The sequence below is a fragment of the Mesoplodon densirostris genome, chromosome 3, assembly GCF_025265405.1.
Source record: "Mesoplodon densirostris isolate mMesDen1 chromosome 3, mMesDen1 primary haplotype, whole genome shotgun sequence".
Taxonomy (NCBI): Eukaryota; Metazoa; Chordata; class Mammalia; order Artiodactyla; family Ziphiidae; genus Mesoplodon; species Mesoplodon densirostris.
In genome coordinates, this window is record NC_082663.1 from 140033753 (window position 1) to 140056856 (window position 23104).

The 23104-nt window shown below is 56.8% G+C and overlaps 2 protein-coding genes across 7 annotated transcripts in view; one reads left to right on the top strand and one right to left on the bottom strand.

The window, feature by feature from the left end:
- C3H19orf44 (chromosome 3 C19orf44 homolog) overlaps window positions 1-11244 on the top strand; it is a 32998-nt gene extending 21754 nt beyond the window's left edge. The window contains exons 8-10 of one of the 5 annotated variants that reach the window (XR_009531489.1): window positions 424-505; window positions 9383-9515; window positions 11221-11244. Coding sequence is in view for 4 of the 5 variants with exons in the window: in XM_060093832.1 (XP_059949815.1) it covers window positions 424-495 (72 nt within the window). In the remaining variant the exon portion in view is untranslated. Of the gene's footprint in view, window positions 1-423; window positions 3816-9382; window positions 9753-11220 lie in introns of those variants that run through there. The other 4 variants (XM_060093832.1, XM_060093831.1, XM_060093833.1 and 1 more) reach the window with 4 other exon arrangements.
- On the bottom strand, window positions 971-22707 carry CHERP (calcium homeostasis endoplasmic reticulum protein). 2 transcript variants are annotated; one of them, XM_060093829.1, is made up of 17 exons: window positions 22623-22707; window positions 22140-22313; window positions 17722-17906; window positions 16475-16612; window positions 16063-16214; window positions 14386-14497; window positions 14187-14276; window positions 12656-12905; window positions 9758-9933; window positions 7516-7951; window positions 5955-6193; window positions 4847-4980; window positions 4067-4153; window positions 3521-3664; window positions 3317-3433; window positions 2735-2829; window positions 971-2459 (listed from the first exon to the last, which is right to left on the bottom strand). In XM_060093829.1, exons 1-17 carry the CDS (start codon window positions 22645-22647, stop codon window positions 2266-2268), a joined length of 2748 nt encoding a protein of 915 aa, XP_059949812.1. In that variant the 5' UTR covers window positions 22648-22707; the 3' UTR covers window positions 971-2265. The 2 variants fall into 2 exon arrangements, with proteins under 2 accessions (XP_059949812.1, XP_059949811.1); XM_060093828.1 differs by having other exon boundaries at window positions 14386-14530.
- Window positions 22708-23104: the final 397 nt, after the last annotated feature.

The following is a 23104-nucleotide window of genomic DNA, read 5'->3' on the forward strand; positions in this document are numbered from 1 at the left end:
AGTGGAGTCCTTTTAACTTGTTCCTCTGTTGGATGTGCATCAGTTGGTTGGATGCAGGCTGAAGTGACCTGACTACGTCACCTGCCTGCAGCCCACGTGTGGCTGCCTGCTCTCTGCTCCAGGCCCACACCCTGAGAGTGGCACCTAAGTCCTCCCCAACCTGTGTCCTCTGAGGGCACCCCGAGTAGCCCTGCCCCTCACCACGGTCCCTCCTCCCTTCCAGGCTCAGTCAGGGCTCACCCCTTGCAGGGTACCTGCCCGGACGCTGCCTGGGTTCACCTCTCCTCTTCTGTTTCCATTGCCACCTGGCACCCCTTCATTTTCTCTGTTAGCCCCTGGGGGTGGGCACCACCTCCAGGACCCGGAGCCTCAGTCGACTGAGGCAGCAGTGGTGATGCTTCCCTGTGTGTCCTCGCCCCACAGTTCATCAGGCAACACAGGCCCACCCCGCTGACCATGGAGGAGGCCCTGGAGGAGGTGACGAAGGAGCTGTGAACGCCGGGAGGTGAGACAGACTCATGGGTCTAAGGAGCTGGTCCCGTAAACCAGCTGTGACGCTCACACCTTAGTTCCCAGGGGACGTTCAGTGGTGGGGGCAGGTGGCACCCAGGACTCACCTGAGAATCCCGGCTGCAGCCTTTTCTAGCGGAGTAGTTGAGCCCTCCCAGCCCCCATTTCCTCAGTGTGCATGGCACCTGAGAGGACGTACCACACAGGCCAGTGGAAATGGAACCCCAGGTGGAGCTGTCACCACTCGTGGCAGGACAGAGGATGCCAGCCTGTCTGGAGCCACATGGAGCCACGAGGAAACAGGACCAGGCGTCCACGCCGGGGACTCCCAGGAGACACCAGGGCAGAGCTTCTGACCCGACTCCACAATTCAGACAAAGTCTGCACTCAGGACGCACCTCCTCCCTCCTCAGCCTGGGCACGCTTCTGACTTAAACGCAGAGAAAAACGTCTTTTAAAAAAAAGTCTTTATTTGAAGCAAAACAGTAAAATCCACAAGAAATTGTTAACAACACGTTTATATTTTATCCTGAATCAGACACGTTTGAACAATTCACAGCTACAGGAAATCTAGAACAAAATCAAATATTTTAACACATCAGGTGGAAAAGTTGGAGAAAATTTTGCATCTTATTGAAAAGAATTTTTCAAAAATGTTTCTGTACAAATAAATGGCACCGCACCAAGCTGCCCGCGGATGCTGAGTGCAGCCAATCCCAGGCGGTCGCTCAGCAGCTCCCGGCAGAGGCGGCTCCCTCCAGCCTCACCTCCCTTTGGGGGCGGCTTGGGGCAGGCAAAGGAAGTGACAGAGCAGGAAGCAGGGCCGGTGGTCGCTCTCCACACTCTGGATGTGAATGGGCCGTTGCACGTGAGTGCTGGTGTGCGGGTTCCTCTCCGTGAAAAACACAAGTAGAGACACTAAGGGTACAGATTCTCCAAGGGCGTCATCATTCCGTGACCTGGAGATGCCTCAGATAAGTTTCCTCAGAACCTTTTGTTTCTGCAGGGAACAGCAAATGGCTAACGTTCAAACAAAAACAAAAACAAAAAACAAACAAAAAACCCACCTCAACTTAAACAGCTTAAATAACTAAGGGCTAGTATGTCTCAGAGGAATCAGGTTTCAAATTATCTCACTGGGTATCAACCTAGATCAGTATTTTTTTCTAAAACTAAACCATTTGGAGTAAAAATGAAAACCCTGTTTAACTTTGCAAATCAAAAAGGTTTTGTTTTTCCATTTTTAGAGTGAGCAGTACCAGCGCCTGGCCTGAGCCTTCTCACAACACAACTGATGGGAGAGTGGGAGGGCCGGCCCCTTGGGCTGGGCTGGCGTGTGCCCTCAGGGCCCCTCCTCCGTGCACTCCCACAGGTTTTAGAGGCTCAGGCTGAGGGGAGATGTGAGACAGCCGTTCCTTCAGATGACAAGAATTCTTATCCAGGGGTCTTGTGTTTCTCGCTTCACTGTCCAGGGAAATAAGCTCATTGTCGAGTTGGCTGGGCATCTCCTCGTGACTCTTGCTGCTACGTTAGAGCTGGTTTGCAGGTGGGGCCTGGGCCTTCCGTGCCATCAAGCGTGGCACTCGTCACAAGGCCTGCCGAAGTCTTCCTTCTCTTCTGTCGCTCCCCACAGATGGAGACAGTGAGAGAACCGAGCTGTCCCTACCATCTTCCACTGCCAGTAAGCCAAGAAGGGTCCAACAGTCCTCGCTGCCGGTGGCCGGCCACTGGCATGGCTCCCTGCCCGCGCCGCGCCTACTTGCACTCGTCCCTGGCCTTCATGCGGGCGATGAAGGAATAGCTCTTGTTCCTGCGGTAGTTCTCGTAGGGGTCGTCCAGGGCCACGCCCACACCCTTGTACTGGTCCCACTTATCCCGGACGTCCCCCCCCTTGATGGGGTCCTGGATTCCTTGCTCTTTCACGCCGAGGCCGCCAGATCCACTCCAGCCTGAAGAAGGGAGGGATGAATGGTTACGACCCACAGAGGAAGCTTAAATTGTGGTGCATTTACCCTGACATGAAGTTAAATGGAAATGTTTGGAGAGTCAAACGATATGCAGACGTGCAGTTTATAAACGGGAAACTAAGGTAGTAAGAAAGGACGCTCAGTAAAAACCCTGCAGGCTCAGAAGTTCTGGTCATGAGTTGGAGCTTCCTCTGACTTCATCATCCCCCAACCCCGAATGCCCAGAGCGGATTGTTCCGCCTTCCCAGGAACCTTACCCATTTTCACCAGCATCTGATGTCCTTTGTTCTCTTCCCCGAGCCTGGAGTCAGGTATAGGAGGTGCTGAATTAGAACCCAGACCAGCCGAGGAACTAAAATTAAGACAGGTTACGTCTTTTAAAAAAGAGCGGATACATTTATTGGAATGAAAACTTAGAATATTACAGCGTGTAGCTTATATGAAGGGTCACCAGCGTGAGATGGACACACACACACACATTTCGTGTCTCTAGCCGCCTTCTTTATCCTCTTCGCCGGCAGATAAGGGGGTTCCCTAGGACGGCGGCCCCTGCCTCACACTCAGTGGCACAGCCAGGCCACACTGGACCCGAAAAACGGTTAGAAAATACAGAGCGCAGCCACTGCCTCAGGCTTTACAACGTGACTGCAGAGGTAACAGCGAGGTGTGAGACGAGGTGCCACCGTCACTGTGCTAGTGCTCGGGGGCCCCAAGGTGCCGCCTTGGCGCGGGCCACCGCCAGCGCGTCTTCTAACAACACGTTTCAACATTCACAGCAAAGCATCAGAGGGTTCCAGCGCTACCAGAGGTCATTCTGACAGTTAACACAGAAATCTTACGGCGGGGTGGGGCTCCTGGACCGCGACCGACGTCTCCTTCCCGGGGAATAGGACTTGGACCGAGAGCGAGAGCGGGTCCGGGAGCGGCTTTGTGAGGAGCGGGATCGGCTGCGGCTCCTGCGGGGGCCAAGGGAAAGGGGGCGGGTCAGTGCAGCTGCTGAGGAGCCTCAGGCCTTGCATCCCGAGAGGCGGGGCCCTGCCTACCTGGATCTGGAGCGGGAGTAGGAGCGGGAGCAGGAACGAGACCTTGACCTTGAGTAGGAGCCGGAAGACTTGGAGGACCTCGAGTTGGAGCGGGAGGAAGAGCGCCCTCGGCTTTTGGATCTGCTCCGAGACCTCGAGGGTCCGCTGCGGGGACAGCTCTGGTGAGCCGGAGCCCCTCCATGGGCTGCGCCCAGCCCCCGCCAACCCCCAACTCTAAAAGACCCCCGATGTGCCCACTCCAGGTGCAGACATGCCCTTTCACATCAGGGCTGAATACAGACTATGGCAAGCTTCTCTCTCGTACTGGTGTTTTAACTTCGGCCTTGCGGGAAACAGCTCCTGGTGGCTCACAGCACCTTTATCATAGGGTGCCAGACCCATGACCCAGGCAGAGGCCAGAACTGACCCCCCTCTGCCTGCGCCGGGCATGACACCACAGCGCGCCTGTCGGCAAACGCAGGGCTTGCTCCCAGCTGACCTAGGATGAGATGCACTGCGGAGGCCTGACCTCCACACAGGCGGCGGGCTGCGCGTGGGTGCTCTTACCTGTTCCTCTTCTCCTGGCCTTTCCTCCGCCGGGCCCGCATTTTCGCTCGGAAGAACTCATAGAGGCCGTTCTGCTCCCAGCCTTCACTGTAAGACATGGGCATCCCCTGTATGAACGCAAGCCTCCCTCCCACAGGGAACTTGTGCGAAAGTCACCAGGAATAAGCCCTACCCGACAGGCCTTCCCTCTTTCACTCAGGATGCTGAGCAAGGCCCAGCACAGAAAGCACTCGGGTGGTCATTGCCACAGGGCTGCCCTTTCTCAGAGGAGAGACCAGGCCCAGAGGCCAGGCCGCCCGCTGGGAGGTGGAGAGGCTGGACTGCGCTCCCAGCGCTTCATGGCTCCCACGCCTTTCCACGCTGGGCTTTCTCCAAATAGTTGAAGAGGGTCTCAGGGTTATTGTAACTGGGGACGAGGAACTCTTGATTTGTAGGCGGATAGGCCCGTGGCCCCAAACAGGGCAGGAGACTATTTTAACTGAAGCGAGGAGGCCGCTGGAGGAGGGGATCCCAAGGTAAGCTCTTGTTCTGATGTCTCTAACGTGGTAAAAGCCTTTTATTGAGGGCCACTCTATGCGTGGCACACATCACACAAGCTGGGGGAGAAATGGCATCTCCTAACCATATTTTCTCACCTGGGCTTCACACCGCCCTGGGCGGAAGGTGTGACTGTTCGGGGTCTTTCTTGTGAAGCAAACTGGGGAAGACAGGCCAGGAGAGGGGACAGGGGCCTCCCCTCCCATCACCAGCCCTAGCTCCTGGTCTCCCGCAGTCCCGTACCTGTTCCTGGGTCTGTCGTGTGAGGGAGGGCTGTAAAAAGCCTCCACGGCCGCCAGCAGCCTCTCACTGGGTGGCATGGGGGGTGGGAGGCGGATGTCTTTAGGATCCAAAGGCTTGTATTCGTGGTCTTCCAGCTGCAGCAGAGAACACAGCCGTCACTGCTCCCTGCTGGAGCCCATCCAGGGAACTGCGGGGGCTGGGGGAGCTGGAGAGCGGGGGGCAGGACACAGTTGCCCTGCGCATCAGAGTGCCTCATCTGACCCTTCCTGGGAAACCCCACCCTCCTGGAGGGTTTGGCCACACCAGTACTTCAATTCCTAAATGGGGTGGTTGAGGGCTCCATGGAAGTCGACAGAAGCTACAGAATTCTCTCTCTACAAAAATGCAGAGAAGACGTGGCCTCCAAGCTCAGGTGAAGGAAAGACCCCTGTTAATTCACCGACACGCGTGGATCCCAGATGCCCTCCCCTGTCAACCACCGCCCTGTGCCCAGGCACCTACCCCAGGGGCCCCGCTATGTGCCCCTCTCTCTGCTCTCCCCTTGCTGCCCCCGTGTGACCTGTGTCCCAACTTCCAGCATGGGAGGAAGGGGCCGGGGAGCGGCAGTGACCAGTACAGCCAGCATGACCCTCAGAGTGCCCTGAGCCCCAGCCCTGGCTCCCTTCTGACCCCCTCTCCTGCCTCGCTCACCTTGCTCGACTGGAGACCACCCCTTTTCTGAGAAATCCCTGTCATCAGCCCCTGGGCAAGGTGGCTTCTAAAGGCCAGGACCAAGAGGACCTGCACCTCACGCCCAGCCCAGCCCAGCCCAGCCCGCCCACTCTGAGCAGCTACCAAACTTGCAGCCCCAGGAGGGAGGCTCGGACGGAGCAGTGGGGGACACGGGCCTTGCTCGCAGCCACACGTGAGCACGCGAGGCAGTACTGCTGGCTCAGGCACATCCTCTCTGACTACTGGTCAGGCTCGCTGGGGTGCGGGAAATGAGAGGGGCAGGGGCCCTGGGAAGCAGTGTTTTGTAGCCAATCAGGAAGTGGGTTCCACCTGTGAACTTTCCACGTGGAGACTGAGCATTCAAGGCTAAGCTTGGCACTCAACTCGGCAACATTACCTTCACGAGGGGGGCCATCAGCCCGGCTGGGAGATCGAAGTAGGGCACGTTGGGGACCAGGCTGGGGTCGTCGTGGTTGATGTGGGGAGGGCCCTGTCGCCGCATATGAGGGGGCTGCCCGTTGAAGCCGTGGGGAGGAGGGCCGAAGTCAGGGTGCTGGGGCCCACCCCAAGGCGGGTGCTCGTTGATCCCAGGGTGAGGCATGCGGTGGCCGGGATGGTGGTGAGGGGGTCCCATCTCTGCAAAAGAGAAACTTGACTCAGGCCTGCCGCAAAGTCGAGAGCTGGGCAACACCAACAGCCCGGTCGAGATCTCCAGGGTAATAAGCGCCAGTGGAAAGGGGCTCAGAGTGGGGCAAGGACGCCCACACCCACTTCCTGGGCAGCCCTGCCCAGCACCAACCCTCCGGCTGCTTCATTCACTGCTTCGGGCCACACAGCAACGGGGGAGGAGCCGGGGCTCAGAGTGGCCTGTCCTGCACCCACAGCAGCACCTGACAGACCTCATGGGTGAAAGAAGGAACCACAAGGGAAATCACATAACCTTCAAGCAGCCATGTTATGAGCCAAACCGTGTCCCCTGCAAATTCACCCCCAGTACCTCAGAATGTGACTGCATTTGGGAATGGAGCCTGTAATGAGATGACTACTTTAGATGAGGTCCTATGAGTGGGCCCTGATCCAATACTGACTGATGTCTTTCTAAGAAAAGGAGATTAAGAGACAGACACAGAGAAGACCATGGGAAGACACAGGGAGAGGACAGCCATCTACAAGCCACGGGGAGAGCCCTCAGTAGAAACCAACCCCGCTGACACCTTGATCTAGGACCTCCAGCCTCCGGAACTAACTGCCAGAGAAGAATTGCCTGTTGTTGGAGGCACCCAGTCCATGGTACTTTGTTACAGCAGCCCCAAGACACTCACACAAGCAAGAAACCTGCTACTGGTCTCCAAGCTCAATTTACAGTCAAGAATGGATTTGAGGATAAAGATTGAAGAGTAGGAGAGTTGAAATGAAATTTTTTAGAAAACACAAGATCGAGAAAACTAAAGATTCTTCAAAAAGAAAACAGAACACCTGACGAAAACAGCAAGACAAGGAGCAGGGAATGGCACAAGGACTGCTGGGCCTGGACTCAGTGGCTCGCTCACTGCCTGTCTGCCCGCCGTGGGGACTAGGGAGTTCCTTTTCCTTCCAGAACCCCATCGTCCTTCCTCTTTTGTGAGATACAGGGCCTCACACCTCAACAGCTGGCCTGGCGTCTGGCAGTGCCCACACTGGGGTCACCGGTCTGCCCTCCTCTCCCCACCTTCCTGAGGGACCGGCATGGGCTCCTCCGTCACCCTGTGACCCTCCTCCTGTCGCCCTGGCTTAGGACACACCAGGCCACACAGCAGGACCGCCACCAGTGCCACCAGCCCGCTCAGAAGGCCGGTCCGTCAGGCACCTCTTCCAGGCCCTGCCGGCAAGTAAGCTGACCTTCTCAGGGATCACAGGGCAGGAGAGGGACGTGATCCCTGGCCCGAGGACGGTGCCCCCGAGGGCGACCTTGCACTCACCGGCTTGGAAGTCCCCCTGAGGGTAGTCAAAGCGGTGAGGGTAGGGCGGCCGCTCGAAGGGGTGCCGAGGGGGGAAGTCGTCCTGCATGAAGCGGGGCGGGAAGCGGTTGAAGTTGTGTGGGTGTGGCGGCTGGCTGAACTGCGGGTGCTGCTGGTGGGGCGGGAAGGGCCCGCGGAAGTGTGGTGGCCGCTGCATGCGGAAGGGCGGCTCGCGCTGGCCCCCGCCCCAGGGTGGCTGCTCGTGCTGACTGTTCCAGGGGCCCTCGAACTGGTTGTTCCAGTTGGGGTCGGGCTGACTGTTCCAGGGGGCGTCGCGTTGGCCATTCCAGCCGGGGTCCCCACGCTGCTCACCCCACATTCCCTCGTGGCTGTTGTTCCAGGGCGGGCAGTGGGGCGGCCCGCCCTGGTGGTGTGGGTAGGGGGGCTGCTCGGGAGGCTGCAAGGCAAAGAGCGGAAGTGAGACCCGGCCTGCACTGGGCACGCGGGGCACCCAGCAGGCACCTGCCGACCTCAGTCTCCGGCGGTGGAGGCGGCCCGGCCCCGAGCCCAGCACCCCCTGGAGCTGCAGCCTACAGCCTGGCTGGGCGCTGCCACCTTCAGTCTGATGCGTGCAGAGGATGCTGTGGTGCCCACCCGTCCCCCAGGCCCAGACTCTCAAGTGCTGCACCTGCATCTGGGCTGGGGAGCACCCCCTGACGCCATGCCTGACAGAAGCTGGGGGATGAACACCAGCCCACGAGCCCCTCAGTGGGACAGTGCAGGGGTGTGGCCCCACCACTCCCAGGGTACAGAGGCTGAGCCGCAGGGCCCATGGCAGAGCCCGCCCTGACGACACCCTGTCCCTGCCTGTTCTCCCTTCCCTGTCACTTCTCTCCCCTACGCTGCCTCCTGGGGTCACCTGCCCTCTTACATCCTTATCTCAGAGTCTGCTGTGTTACCAGGAAATGGCTTTCTGTAAGTTGAAGACCATAAACCCTGGAGCTTGCCCAGCTGCTGCTTTGAAGACTTAAAGAGCCAGGACTGCAACCCAAACTCAGGGCCAGGGTGGCCTGTGCCTGGATGAGGCTGCCCAGAGGGCCACCTCTAGGGTCAGGGCTGGGTGGCTCTGCTGACCACAAGCACAGGGAGGCCGGCCCCGGCCGCCACACCCTCAGGTTTTTAGGAGAAGCCAAGAAGCCAGATTTTCAATATGGCAACTATTTCAATATGTAAACACCACGTGGGCAGGCCAGGCTGTGGTTTCCTATTGTGGACTGTGGGTGCACTGCTGGCCTTCAGTGAGGGAGCCCCACTGTTGTGAGCCTAACCTGCCGGTCCCCAAAAAGACTGAGCCGGGAGACACTAGGGGCATCTGTTTCCACACCAACAAAAGGGGGGAAGTGCCCCCGCATCAGAGGGCACCCAACACTGCAGGGCTCACAGCAGGCACCCAGAGGCGGGAGCCGTCTTTGTGGGGATGCCCCGTCTTTTGTGATGTTCAATCTCTTGTCCGGAAGCTGAGGGTGGGCTGGGGGTACTCACAGCCATGACCCTGCACTTGTCAGCCCGGAACTGTCTCCCTTATGCCCCCTCCACACAGGGTCAACCAGGGAGGGCCACGTCCACCATGCCTGGTCCAGAGGCAAGTGGACACCCAGAGCTAGACCGGATTGCTCTAACCAGATCCAGTGGCCAGAGAGCAAGCTGCAGGGTGTTTCCCAGTCATGTTATGCTGGATGAGAATGACCCCTGCCCTGGCCTAGAAGTTTCTGACTCCAACGAACCTGGAGGGAGGGAAGAATGGACCAGCATCCCAGCCCCACAGAATGCTGCTAGCCTGGTATTTCTGACCTTTCCTTTCCTTATGAAAGCACCATGTTCTTTCTAGGGTGATGAGATGTCAACACTGCTGGTCAAACAAGTTAAAAAGGGAAGGAAACAGATTGCCTTGCTGTACTTCATGGTGTGAAACTTTTCAGCATTCACAGGAAAATGGGGACCTGTGTTACAGAGAAGCCCAGGTAACCAAAGCTCCCGGGAAGGATGTAAAGGCCCAACTTGCTTCCCAGCTCAGTCCCCATACTTCGGGAAGACTATCACCTTCTTGACACCCCCCCAAACCCCAGGCCCTGCTGCAGAACCTCGTTGCCCAGGGAGCCGCTAAAAGCCCATCAACCCACATAGCGGTCATCACCCACCTGCCTGTCGTCCAGCTGAACCCAAGTGTGCCCCACATGCCCCTGCAACAAGTTCTAAGAGATACCTGCTGTTGGCCCCAAGGAGCAACGGGGTGAGGCTGGTCAAACCACGGGGGCTTGTTAGGTGGGATCTGGTCATGGGGCCCAGGGCCCCGGGGGCCGGTGGCAGCAGGGTCCTGGACCCCTCCTGAGGCGTCGTACTCGGAAGAGCCGGGTATCTGGATGGGAGGCTTGTTGTCATCTAGAACCAGGCAAAAAAGCACTCAGAGAAGGTGGCAGCAGGAGGCCCCAACCGAAATGATCTTGAGCAAGCACCCAGGGCCAACCCAGGCTGGGCTTACTGCCCAGTAAACCCTTGCTTCTTGATCCCACTGAAAACTGCCATTGCCTCCAGGAAGGCAACATGAAGAGAGGCCTGACCTTGGCCAGGATATGCCCCTCTCTCCTTTGAACGCTTTATAATAAGTATCCTACTTATTGATCGATAAGCCATATTGATTTTACTTTGCCCAAGAATTTTTATCAATTAAAAATTTTATTTAATTTTTGGTTGCGTTGGGTCTTTGTTGCCGCGCGCAGGCTTTCTCTAGTTGCAGCGAGCGGGGGCTACTCTTCGTTGCGGTGCGCGGGCTTCTCATTGCGGTGGCTTCTCTTGTCATGGAGCACAGGCTCTAGGTGCACGGGCTTCAGTAGTTGTGGCACACGGGTTCAGCAGTTGTGGCACACGGGTTCAGTAGTTGTGGCTTGCAGGCTCTAGAGCACAGGCTCAGCAGTTGTGGTGCACGGGCTTAGTTGCTACACGGCATGTGGGATCTTCCCAGACCAGGGCTTGAACCTGTGTGCCCTGCATTGGCAGGGGGATTCTTAACCACTGCGCCACCAGGGAAGCCCCCATCATCACTTTATTAAGTACCCTTTTTGCATCTAGTTGAAAGATTTCTTCCCATCTGATCTGTTAGATTTTCTGGTATTAAACCATCCTTATATATTCCTGAGACATATCCTATTTGGTCATGACATATCTTTTAAATACTTTGCTAGATTTCACCTGCTAAGACTTCATTGGGTTGGCCAAAAAATGCCTTCAGTTTTTAAGTAAAAATAAAAGACACGTTTTTCATTTTCACCAAGAACTTTATTTTTTTTTAATCAATTAATTAATTTATTTTCGGCGGTGTTGGGTCTTCGTTTCTGTGCGAGGGCTTTCTCCAGTTGCGGCGAGCAGGGGCCACTCTTCATCGCGGTGTGCAGGCCTCTCACTGTCGCGGAGCACAGGCTCCAGACGCATAGGCTCAGTAGTTGTGGCTCGCGGGCCCAGCTGCTCCGCGGCATGTGGGATCCTCCCAGACCAGGGCTCGAACCCGTGTCCCCTGCATCGGCAGGCAGACTCTCAACCACTGTGCCACCAGGGAAGCCCCAAGAACTTTACTGAACAATGTATTCACCCTTTTGTTCTCCTACCTCCTGCCATTTTTCAGGCAACTTCATAATTCCATCTTCCCAAAACTTTTTATCTTTTTGAGCAAAGGACTGTTCCAGGTGCCTTTTACAGTGTTCCAGGGAATTGAAAATTCTTCCATTAAGAGAATTTTGTAAAGACCGAAATAAATGGAAATCCAAAGGTGCAACGTCTGGTGAATACGGCAGATGAATCAGAACTTCCCAGCCAACCTGCAACAGTTTTTGCCTGGTCATCAAAGAAGCATGCAGTCTTGCGTTATCCTGATGGAAGATCATGCATTTTCTGTTGACTAACTCTGGATGCTTTCGTCGAGTGCTGCTTTCATTTGGTCTAATTGGGAGCAGTACTTGTTGGAATTAATCGTTTGGTTTTCCGAAGAAGCTCATAACAGAGGACTCCCTTCCAATCCCACCATATACACAACGTCACCTTCTTTGAATGAAGGCCAGCCTTTGGTGTGGTTGGTGGTGGTTCATTTCACTTGCCCCACGATCTCTTCCTTTCCACACTATTGTACAGTATCTACTTTTCATCGCCCATCACAATTTGTTTTAAAAACAGAACGTTTTCATTATGTTTAAGTAGAGAATCGCATGCGGAAATACGGTCAAGAAGGTTTTTTCACTTATGTGGAACCCAAACATCAAAGTGATTAACATAACCAAGCTCATGCAAATGATTTTCAACGCTTGATTTGGATATTCTGAGTATGCTGGCTATCTCCCGTGTGATATAACGTTGATTGTTCTCAATTAATGTCTTAATCTGATCTTTATCAACTTCAACTGGTCTACCCAATGGTGGAGCACCGTCCAGCGAGATTATCTCCAGCATGAAATTTCGCAAACCACCTTTGACAGGTTTTGATCAGTCACAGCACCTTCTCTATACACTGCACAAATCTTTTTTTGCACTTCGGTTGTGTTTTTACCTTTCTTGAAATGATAAACTGCAGTATGTTGAAAATGTTGCTTTTTTTTTTCTATCTTCAGTATTAAACTGGCTACACAAAAATTCACCAATTTTGATGTCTTTTTTTAAATGCACGTTGATATGACAGCTGTCACATACAATCTAACAAAATTGTTTTGAATGAAGTTAAAGACAACTAAGTGCTATTAGAGCCATCTTATGGAAAAAACCGAACGAACCTTTTGGCCAACCCAATATTTACTATTTCTTCATCTTTGTTCAGAAGTGACACTGCGTTACATTTTTCTTTCTTTCCCTGTCCATGTCCATCTGATATTAGTTATCCTAGCCTCGAAAAATGACTTGGAGAGCTTTCCTCTCCATTCTCTGGGATGGTTTGTACAGAACTGTCTCAGTTGTAAGGGCGTGGTTACACTTACCTGCGAAATTACCTGTCTGGTGCTTGTAAATAGATTAGAATCTGCTCCTCAGATTGGGCCTGAGACTACAGAACCAGACCCCTTCCCGGGGGAGGAGACTGCTTTCTGAAGGCTGCCTCCTGGGGGCAGGTGCTGAGGGAGCCACGTACCAGGCTGGGTGGTTGGCGGGATGGCCGGGGCAGGCGTGGGGGCGGGGGGCGGCGCAGGCGGCGGCGGCGTGGCCTTGACTTCAGCTTCCATTTGTGGCATCTGGATCTGCGGCTGCGGCTGCTGCTGCTGCTGCTGCTGGGCCAGGCTGTTGACAAACTCCTCGTGCTGTGTCTTGAGGGTCTGGATCTGCTGCTGGAAGGCCAGCTGCACCGGCTGGACCACCGAGGAGTACTCATTGATGAGGGTTGCCTGGTGGAGAGCAGGGCAGCTGGCATTCAGGACGTGAGACTCAAGGTCCGAGACCCCCTGGAGCAGCATGGGGACAAATGCCTGGGGAGCACCCAGAAGGTTGGGGTGATGCTGCAGGCAGCAAGGCCCAGGGACCCAGGGCAAGCAGGCGATTGTCACGTAAAACAATCAACTTGAGCTTGACAACCACAGATCATCTCAATCTAGCCAGACTTGGTGACGTTTGGTGCTGGGCAGTTTAGAATTCCCTAACAATGGGAATAAGCAAGGACAGCCGTGCCCTGGAGTGCCACACAGACATTAAAATCCCACCACTGACAAACGTCCTAGGACATGCTCACAGGCGGTACTTCTTACTCACTGTATGGCTTTGAGCAAGTCACAACCTCCCCGGAGCCTCAACTTCCTCACCTGTAAAATTGGACAATAACGGGACCTACCTCTGAGGACTCGGGGAAAATGCAGTGAAAGGAACTAGGGTGACTCAGTAACCATGAGCTGCTACCGCCAACTCAATAGGAGAAAAGCAGTGAATATCACTGTGGTATGGTGGTATGAGCCCATTTTTATTTATCAATTAAAAAAAGGGAGTAAAACTTAGAGAAAAAGTCTGAAATGTACTTTCCTCATTTGTCTTTCTGAGCATGAAAGCTTCTCCCCTGTAGGGAGGGTGGCAGTCAAGAGCATCACAGAGGAAACGGTCAACATATAGCTTCTCACATTCAACCAGACCTGTGCAGGAAGACGACATCTTCCGGCCTGGGAAAAGGGGGTGTGAACTGTGCCTTTCACCCAAGCAGCTGTAGATGGGGTAGCAATGCCGGCACCACAGGAGAGGTGACCAAGGAGATTCGGCCCTCCTCTCCCTGCTCTGCGACCCTGACCTCTGAGCAGATTCCCCCTCAGAGAGAAGCAGACGTGCACACGGGACACCGTGCACAACACGATGACTGTGGCGGCCTAGACTATGCCAGGGTTTCCTCATGCTCCCATCACACCTGGAGGACCAGAGCAAATGGGCCAAAGGCAGAGCAGAGCCTAAAGCAGGTAACCTGGTCACAAGCGCACCAGGAAAAGTCTGGCGGGCTCGCCTGGGAAGGCTCACTGGCTGCTGTGGACGGGGTGGGGGCCCCCGAAACTGCTCCTCAGACTCTGCCTCCCACCACTCACCACCATCCCAGGGGCACGCCGGGGAGTCCAGTTGGGAAAATGCCACTAGGACTCTGAGGTCACCACCCTACTGGTGGTGCCCAGCCCCCAACTTCAGGGAGCAGCACACACCTGGTACTGGCCGAGCCCCAGGGCCGGGCTCTGTAACTGCTGGATGATGGAGTCGTCAAAGTAGCCGTTCTTCTCCCAGAGCTGCAGGAGCTGGACGTTGGGGAGGAGGGAAAGACCATGTCAGGGGGAAAACGAGCGCTACCCCCGCAGCCCCTGCTCATCTCCCCCCGTCCCCCACCCCGCTGGCTGCCCCTCATACCCGGGCAATTTTCTGCTGCTTGTCCTCCTCCACGGCCAAGAAGCTGGTACAGTAGATGGGCACCACGACCTTCTGCAGGGCGGCCAGCAGCTCCCGGGCCTGCTTGCGCTGGCTGTGAGGGAGAGACCTTCCGCGCGTCAGGGCCCTGGGGTGGGACCCGGCCACGCGCCCGTTACCATCGCGGCTCCAGCCACAGCACCCTCTGCCTTCTTGGGACACGGGCCCCCAACCCGGCTGGGACAAGGGCTGGGCTCCCCACAAGATGGATGGACGGCAGTGGGAGGAGGGAAAGAACACAGCCTGGGGATTTCCAGAGCAAGCCCTCTCACCCTGGTCCCCTTATCAGTAAGATAACCCTTCTCTCCCAGGGTGGCATGAGGATGGACAGACATAGGCCTGTGAGAGCCCCAGCTGCCCACAAAGGCTGAGCTGGGGTTGCTGTGGGTACAGGGCCTTGTCCACGCAGCCTCGCTCAGCACTGTCACCCACTAGGCACGAGGAAACCTGGGCTGGGACCCCACCTTCCACGAGGCAGAGGGAGTGTGCGGGCTGCCAGATGCCTAGGAACCTGAGGCCTGACAGGGTGAGGCGGCCTTTCAGGGGGCACGCCGCATAAATGAGCGTGGAGGGCCCGCAGCTGTGCAAAGAGGTGGCAGAGCCCGGGGAAGAAGGTGGGCAGCTAGAACCCCTCTCAGAGGCGAGCTCACCAGTGGGAGCTCAGAGAGAGCAGCAAGTGCCCGGGGCCGGGAAGCCAGGTTGGGGGAGGGAGGGCAGCCCAGGCAGGAGAACAGGGCGAGTCGCACTGGGCTTCCAGACAGTGAGGCTCAGGAAGCGGGTGGCTGGAGAAGTGCCAAAAACAGGGCTGTCTCTGCAGATCTGCCCTGAGTCAGCGGAGCGGCTGGTGGAGCAGGAGGCAGACAAGGTTCCGAACAGCTACTTATTTCCCAATGGCAGACAAACAGGGGAAGGTGATGTAGGGAGCGTGGAGTGACACCGGAACCGCCCACATGGCACAAGAAGCGGGGAGGGGCACGGCCCGGCTGCACGTGGGCAGAAGGGGCAAGACCTGGGTCTGAGTCTGCTGCCCTCACAGGAGCTGTCCCCCAGCCAGCCAAGTTCAAAGACAAGTGTGGCAGCCAGTCTTCACAGCTACAGGCTAGTCTTACTAGCACCGTGAGCTTCCCCCGTCTCTGGCCTAGGCATCTGGTTTCTCGACTGAACCTCTGTCAAAAGGCACCAAAGAGGCCGTGTGGAAGTAAACACCAGCCTGGCCTTAGGAGGGCTGGGGGGGTGGGGGGGGCAGAGGGTTAGCCAAGGGGACCCTATGGGAAGATTCCTGAAGCAGGGCAGAGTCAGGTGACTGGGGTGTGCGTAGGTCAGTGAAAGGGAGCTGGCAGCTGACAGAGACACTGAAAAACACCCAGGAACTGCCCTGAGAGCAAGGAGTGAGGGGACAGCGGCTCCAGGCGGGGTGAGGGATCTGGGGTAGGGGCTGAGGTGGTGGGGGGTGCGGGTGGCTGTCCTCCCGATGGAGGCCTTGTGGCTCAGACCAACCCTCCCCTGGGTCTTCGGAAGAGTGGTTCCCAGTCCCGGGACAGGACAGGCTCCGGAGCGCAGAGCATCGGCCGGGAGAGGGAGGAGGAGCAGGAGGGAAGGCGGAGCTGGCAGGGCCCTCACCAGTGGTGCAGGACATCATTGATCAAGTAGATGAGGTGCAGCCGCAGCTCAAAGTGCGCCCCGTCGGCCGTGATGCGGTTCCGGAGGTGGCCCGCCATCAGCTCACAGTGCGGTGGGGACTTGGCATTGCTGAACATCCAGTTCTTCCCAGCCTGCAACAGCCAGGGTGGTGGGTGAGTGGGGCTGGCCTTCCCCAGGCCAAAGTGTGTACAGACGCCCGGGAATGTCGGACGGCCTCTGCCTGCCTTCCACGTTTCTTGGTGGGGGAGCCCACGGAAGTGCTCATGCGGGAAAGGGATGCGGAGACGGGGTGCCCCTAGAGCAGCCCTGGACCAGACTGGCTGCAGGAGCTCCCACCTAGTCAGGAGCACCAGGTTCTGGGAGCACGCCCCCAGCCCCACCCCGCCCTCACCGAGATGGCATCTTTGGTGCAGGTGTCGATGATGGGCTGCAACAGGTTGTCAAACTCGTTCATGTCCAGCTGGGTCTCCTCCAGGAGCTTCTGCATCTGCTGTTCCACCGCGTGGGCCACGGCTGCTGTCACCTGCTCCTAGAAGGCCAAGTGGGACCGAGACTGCATGAGGAGGGACCTTGGCCCAGGCCCAGCCAGGCTGGCCCATCAGTGCCCTGCCCCCAACACTCACGCCCGAAGCCTGAGACACGCATCTGTAAGTCACAGCTGTAACAGGCAGAGCAGGCAGAGGATAAAGCCAGACAAGGTACAGGGGGAGACAATGTCTACCCGGAGATGACAGACAGAAAGATTAAGACCCAGAGGAACAAGGAACCTCTGCACATCAATTCACCAAAAAAAGAAAGAAAAATGAGTGGCAGGTGTGAACACGGTATGGAGAGGACAAACATAAACAGTCACCAGTCAAAAAAAAGCAGGGCAACCTCACTAGCAACAAGGGAGTCCGAAATTAAAACATGACGCCAGACTTCTGCCCGTTAGGTTGGCAAACTGAGATATGGCTGAGACCTGGTGCTGCTGGGGCGACAGGCAGTCAGCCCAGGGCTGGCTGTAGCCAGACTGCCCAGTCTGTGACAAGCTCCGTATGGAAACTGAGGGTATGCATTCTGGAGTGTTTTGTTTTCAATAATACAACCGTAACTTACGTCTTGACTCCAATACTAAAACTGGGGCTGGTGTTTCAGATATCTTTTCGTCCATCTTGGGTTTCTGGCAACTTATCCTATTGTATGTGGCCAAAGTACCAGACTGTGATGGATTGGGACAAAAGGGTCCTTCCCCTCAACAGCTTGGGGTGACCTAACTAGCAGGAGCTGGTGCCGGTGGCACCAGAGGCCACCTGGATTCTCTGTCACACAGTTTCCAGTGTACGGTCTCACTTGTCGCATCCACTCCAGCACAGCGGGTGTGTGGGTATCGAAGCTCGTGCAGTGACCTCACTGGGATGAGAAGCAACCTCCGTGTCCAGCATAGGGGTCAAGCTAAACAGAACATGGGTGGTGGCAGCACTGGAGGGATAATGACTGTCAGGCACTGAGCCCCGGGCAACGGGACATGCCCGTCCTCAGCACTGACACCGAACATTAACGTCAATGTACAGATACAAAAACTGAGGCACAGAGGGTGAGCTCTGGGTACCCACCTCAGTTCAAGAGGGGAGGGGAGGGGGAGGAGCCGGCCCGTACCTGTCTGAGGGCCAGCAGGTGCTGCTCTTGCTGCTGCAGGTTCCACTGGCTCTGCTGGATGAGCTCGTCCATGGATGGGGTGCCCTGGGCCGGCGGGATGGGCGCAGCGGGGGCCAGCGGGGGCTGTGGCAGCGGTGGCAGGGCCGTGGCCGCTTCTAGCTCCGGAGCCTGCTGCTTGCAGATGACTGGCCGGAGAGGAGGAGAGGTGGCCCCTGTGAGGAGGTGGCTGGGGTCCAGGTATCCCCTTGGCCGCCTCTTGGGCAGCTCTGAGCCCCGGGGCTCCCCTCCCTATACTCACCACCCAGAAGAGGACCCCTGCGACGTGCCGCAGCCACGCGTGCCCTGTACCACGGGGCCTAGCCCCAGACCCCTTCTGCCTTCCCGCTCATCCTCTCCTCAGAGACCTTTGGAACCGTCATCTCACCACTCGCTAGCCAACACCGTCCAGCCTTGCCCACTGTCCGTCGGCCCAGAGGAAGCCTGAGCTTCACCCCCTCCACATTCTCCACACCTCGCCTGGGCCTGAAGAAACAGTCCCTCCCCGAGGGAGTCTCTCAACCCCCAGCAACCTCAGCAGCTATTTCTAACGTCTGCTGTCCCGCAGTCTACTCTTCCCTTTCAAGACAGCAAAGCCACCGGACCTCTGGATGGCGACCAGCAAACCCACGCGTCTGCAGCCCTACGGCAGGAGCGCAGCAGCACCAACACATGCTGTGGCCTCCCTACACCCCACCCTTTGCCTTCCTTCCACTGGCTCTATTCCTCTGCATTCAAGGGTCAATCCATATGGAGGCGATGTGGGATGCCCTATCCTGCTAGCAGGAGACTGCATTGGGCAGGTGCAGGCCCCAAACCTCGCCAGATGAGATGGGAGGGGAGGACTTGGGGGAAGGGTCCCTGGACAAGATGGCCTCCCCCTCTGCATTTGGGCCTCGGCTGGTCTGAGCGTGACCACGCTCTGCTGGAGCCCTTCTGAGTCCCACTCTAAGGGGGCCCAGCCTTTGGACAAAGCCATAGAAAGGACGGTGGGGTGCAGGGTGTCATCCAGGGCCCACCACTGCTTAGGTCTGAGGTAGGCCTTCACCAAAGGCACCTTATGGGACCACCCGCACCCCCTGACTTGCGCTCTGGATCCCACCCTCCCAGGGACGCTGCTTCAGGAAATGTGTCCTCTCGCTCTCCTTCCTTCATTTTCTCTCTTTACTGACTCTGCCCCAGCAACATCTAAACACACCCGAGTCTTCGATCTTCAAAAGCTCCCTCTTCATCCATGCCCCGCTCTCAACAATTTTACAGCCAAGATTCATCTTCAATTCTTCATCTCCCCTTTATCTCAACCCACGGAGGTCTGGCTCCGCCCACCCACCCCACCTCCAAAGCCACTGCGGTCATCCCCACTCAGCCTGATGGCCCCGTCTCAGCTCCTTGTCTCACGTGGTCTGTGTGGCCATCCCCTTGGCCCCTTCTTCCTCTATCCGACCCCCACATACCGAGATGCCCGGTCTGAGAATTAAGCCCCCTCCTCTGAGCAAGCCCCCACGGGAACATGACATCTTCCTGTGGCTGCAGTTACAAAGTGCACTCTACTACCCCTAAATCTATCACTGCCATCCTGGATTCCTCAAGCTTTGGGTCTCACTACAGACCAAATAGCCACTGCTTTCCACAGGCACCTCAAACAGGCATGGGTTTCCTCTCACCCTACGTTCCACCCCCTCCAAAGCTCCCCCTTCTGATCCGTGGCTGGCACAGCTACGCCCACATAACCGAGCCAGAAGTGAGAATGTTCATGCACCTTTCTCTCCCTTGCACTTCACACTAACAAGCTGCCCCACACAGTCAGGTCACCCTCCTAGATCACATGCCAATCTATCTGTGTCCTGCCATCACCGTCATGACTCTGCTGTCACCTGCGTCAACCTGGGAACTGGTTTCCCTGCATCCAGTCCTGCCTCCCCTCCCCTTCTCTACTCTGTGGCTGTAGTGCCGCTGCTCAAAGTGTGGTCCAAGGGCCAGCCCCGGGTGACGCCAAGACTAGACAACCACAGAAATGGCGACCGAGTGTTTTGGCACTTTTACAGAAATTTGATGTTTCATGATGCACGTTTTCCCCCCCATTTTTTCCTTTTCTTGGTCGTGCCACGTGACTTTCGGGATCTTAGCTCCCCGAGCAGGGATCGAACCTGGGCCCCAGCAGTGAAAGCGCCAAGTCCTAACCACTGGACCGCCAGGGAACTCCCATCATTGTTCACATTTTTATTGTACTTTGACAAACTGTACTTTTTGCAACAGATCAGAAAAAAAAACCAAAAAACAGTCCTTCACCAGAGTCTGTGAGGCGCCAACCTCAAGCGGTCCCAGGACTCAGTCTTCTCAAACCACCAGGGTGAAGGGCTGGCTACAGAGTGCCTAGCCCTGCTCCAGAACACAGTCCTGAAACCCTTCTAGAGCTTCCCCAAAGCTTCCAGAATTCCTAAGTCCTTGGTAAGCCAGCCCTCCCTGCTGTGCACCCTCGCTTCTGGCCACTCCAAGAATCCCTCCTTCTCTGGGCTTCAGGCACCCTGAGCTTTTGCCCCGCTCCTCCCAGCCCCTCCTAAGGCTCGTGCCTCCATCCCAACACTCCTGGCTCCTCAGTTTCCGTGTGTCTAATTCTGACACAGACTTTAATGGCAACGGAGATATTCTTACCTGCAGAAAGCATTTCCTGAGTCCCGATCTCCCCCTGCTAGAAACACCCCAACTTCCCCCCATATGGCACCAAGTCCCAAGCAGCCCCCGATTTCTGACTTTCAGGGTGGCAGTGGGCTCCTCTCACAGGGGAAGCAGCTCTCACCTCGTGGTCACTTGAACCCAAACACCATCCTCCCCTGCCCAGTTATGCCACCCGCATCAATATCCAACTGGCGCTTCAGTTCACAGATTCTACCCCTTAACCCCAAGCACACTCCCTTTACTCAACTCACCGACTAAATTCAGACTTTACCACCAACTGCCATCCCAGCCTCCACTCACGCTCCTTCCAGCCTGTTCTCCACACAGGCCACACAAACCCGACCCACCTCTCCCTTGTTTCAACCTCCCTTGTGGCTTCCCACTGCCTACAGCAGAGGGTTTTTTTTGTTTTTGTTTTTTTTTTTGCGGTACGCGGGCCTCTCACTGTTGTGGCCTCTCCCGTTGCGGAGCACAGGCTCCGGACGCGCAGGCCCGGCGGCCACGGCCCACGGGCCCAGCCGCTCCGCGGCATGCGGAATCCTCCCGGACCGGGGCACAAACCCGCGTCCCCTGCATCGGCAGGCGGACTCTCAACCACTACGCCACCAGGGATGCCCACAGCAGAGGTTTTAAAGTTGACGTGCTGGGGGCTAAGGAACGGTTGCTCCAGAAACACATAAATGGGTACATTTTGCCTACGATTTCTGGCAACAGATCTTCCCCACCCTCATCTCAAACCTTAAACAGGCACCAGAAGAACCCCTGGATTAAGGAAGAAAACCCAAACTTTCCCCTGGAAACTTTCCCACTCCAGATCAACCCCCTGCCCCGTCTACACACATCTACACTCCAGCCATGCTAGGCCTCTTATGATTCCTCCCCCGGCTCTCAAAACACACTGTGCTTGTTCAAGCCACTGTGCCTTTGCTATATCTTACAAACTATCGATCACCTACTACCTGCTACCTATTAGGCACAACACTGACCCAAACAAGGTCTGGTTGGCCTCAGGGAGCTTGTAGTCCAGGGAGCATTCACCTTTCAATGTCCACCTACTTGGCAATCTGAAACACAACGTTATCTAGAAGCTAGGGGTTTGCTACTGAACAATACAGATGTGAACTCAGAGACTATTTATCTGATGACTATTTACCTGTTATTCAAAGACCAGCTAGGATAACTGACCTCATCTTAAATTCTCTTAATTTCAAGCCGGAACCTTGAAGCCCAAACCAGTGAACATAAAGAGCTGCAAAGAACTAAAGCCCACAGGACAATTCGTTTTGATCTGGACTGCAACCATCTGAAATGCACAAGAACCTTGCTGGACCCACAGAGAGCCCGCAAAGGGGGCTGGACGGTACCTGCCAGGAGGGTCCCACCCAGTCCGGCTTCTATCACTTCCTCCCTGGAAAACACTGAAGCAGTCACTCTACTCGCTGATCCCAGTCATCATGTTTGCAAAACAACAGAAATCCCTGATCCGGAGCCCAGAAGGAAAATCGATAACCTCGCTCTCCATGACACTCGGACCCTGCAGCCGCAGGGCTGTGGGAACAGCCGAAGGAATCGTGAAGGCCGAACTAGCCCATTTTCACAGAGAAATAGCATGCGACCCAAAAGAAGGCGTTTTGTGGCAGAGCCCGAAATGGAACCAGAGAAAGGATTCGCTCGAGGGGGCGGCCTGAGAGCTGGAGAGGACTCACGCTGCTGCTGCTCTAGAGCCAACTTGCACTTGTAGTAACTGTAGAACTCGCCTCCGAACAGAAACGAGAATTTCGGGTTGTCCTTCTGCTTCTCCATCGTCATCTTTTCAAACTCGGGCCCGTTCCGGGCCACGAACTGGGCCAGCTTGTCGATGACATTTCGGAGTTCCTGGTCTGGAAGACGGAGAAAAGGCCACGCGGGGCGTCAGCGAGGACCGCCCAAATCCGGGGGCCCTGGCTTCCTAGCCCGCGTCCGCGGGGCCGGGGTCCCTAGGGGTGGGCCCAGGAGAAGCCGCCCTTGTACGGGTCCCGATAGGGGCCAGAAGCGCTCCAGGAATGCGGGGATCCGCGGGAGAGGCCGCAGGCGAACCCGGGAGGCCGAGCCCCGCCCCCTCCTAGGCCCGGGGACCCCGGAAGGCGGGGCGGGTCAACAGGGGATTCCGGGGAGAGAGAAACGGCCCCCGAGCCCGGGCTGGGCCTCACCATCGGGCGGCAGCGGCATCTCCATGGCTCCGGCCGCGGGGAACGTCCTCCTGCGCCTCACGATCGCCCACCAGGGCCGTCTGCGGAAGCCGGCCGGAAGTGGCGCGAGGGAGCCTTTTACGGCTGGCCTCGCAGGCTGCTTCCGCCCGCCACTTACGGCCGTCGCCGGGAAACCCCGGAAGTGAAGGCACACGGCGGGCGGGAAGAAGCCGCGCGAGGCCGGGCGCGCAGGAGGGGCTAGCGAAGTGCACGCGCAAGGGCTTTCCCGCGCATGTGCGGAGTGGGCTCTTGTCGCGCGACGCCCAGGAACTGCTGGAACTGAGCGTACGGCCGTTAGCCGCGGCCGGGGCGTTTTCTCAGCTCGGCGTTGCAACCCGAAGGCTTCGCCGGCCGCGTTCTCCGCGCGACTAGGGGGCCTGGGGTGTTCCTGCCCTGGTCAGGGCCTGTTTCCTCCTCGCGGGGCGGCGGTAAGGAAAATACGA

Bases quoted from the DNA above. Each gene is read 5' to 3' on its own strand.
- CHERP (XM_060093828.1), bottom strand. From the start codon at position 22,647: ATGGAGATGCCGCTGCCGCCCGATG. The intron at 16,215-16,474 runs GTGAGGGCGGGG...TGGCTGTTGCAG, and splicing joins GCACCAAAGATGCCATCTCG to GCTGGGAAGAACTGGATGTT. The intron at 9,934-12,655 runs GTACGTGGCTCC...GCCTGGTTCTAG, and splicing joins CCCGCCAACCACCCAGCCTG to ATGACAACAAGCCTCCCATC.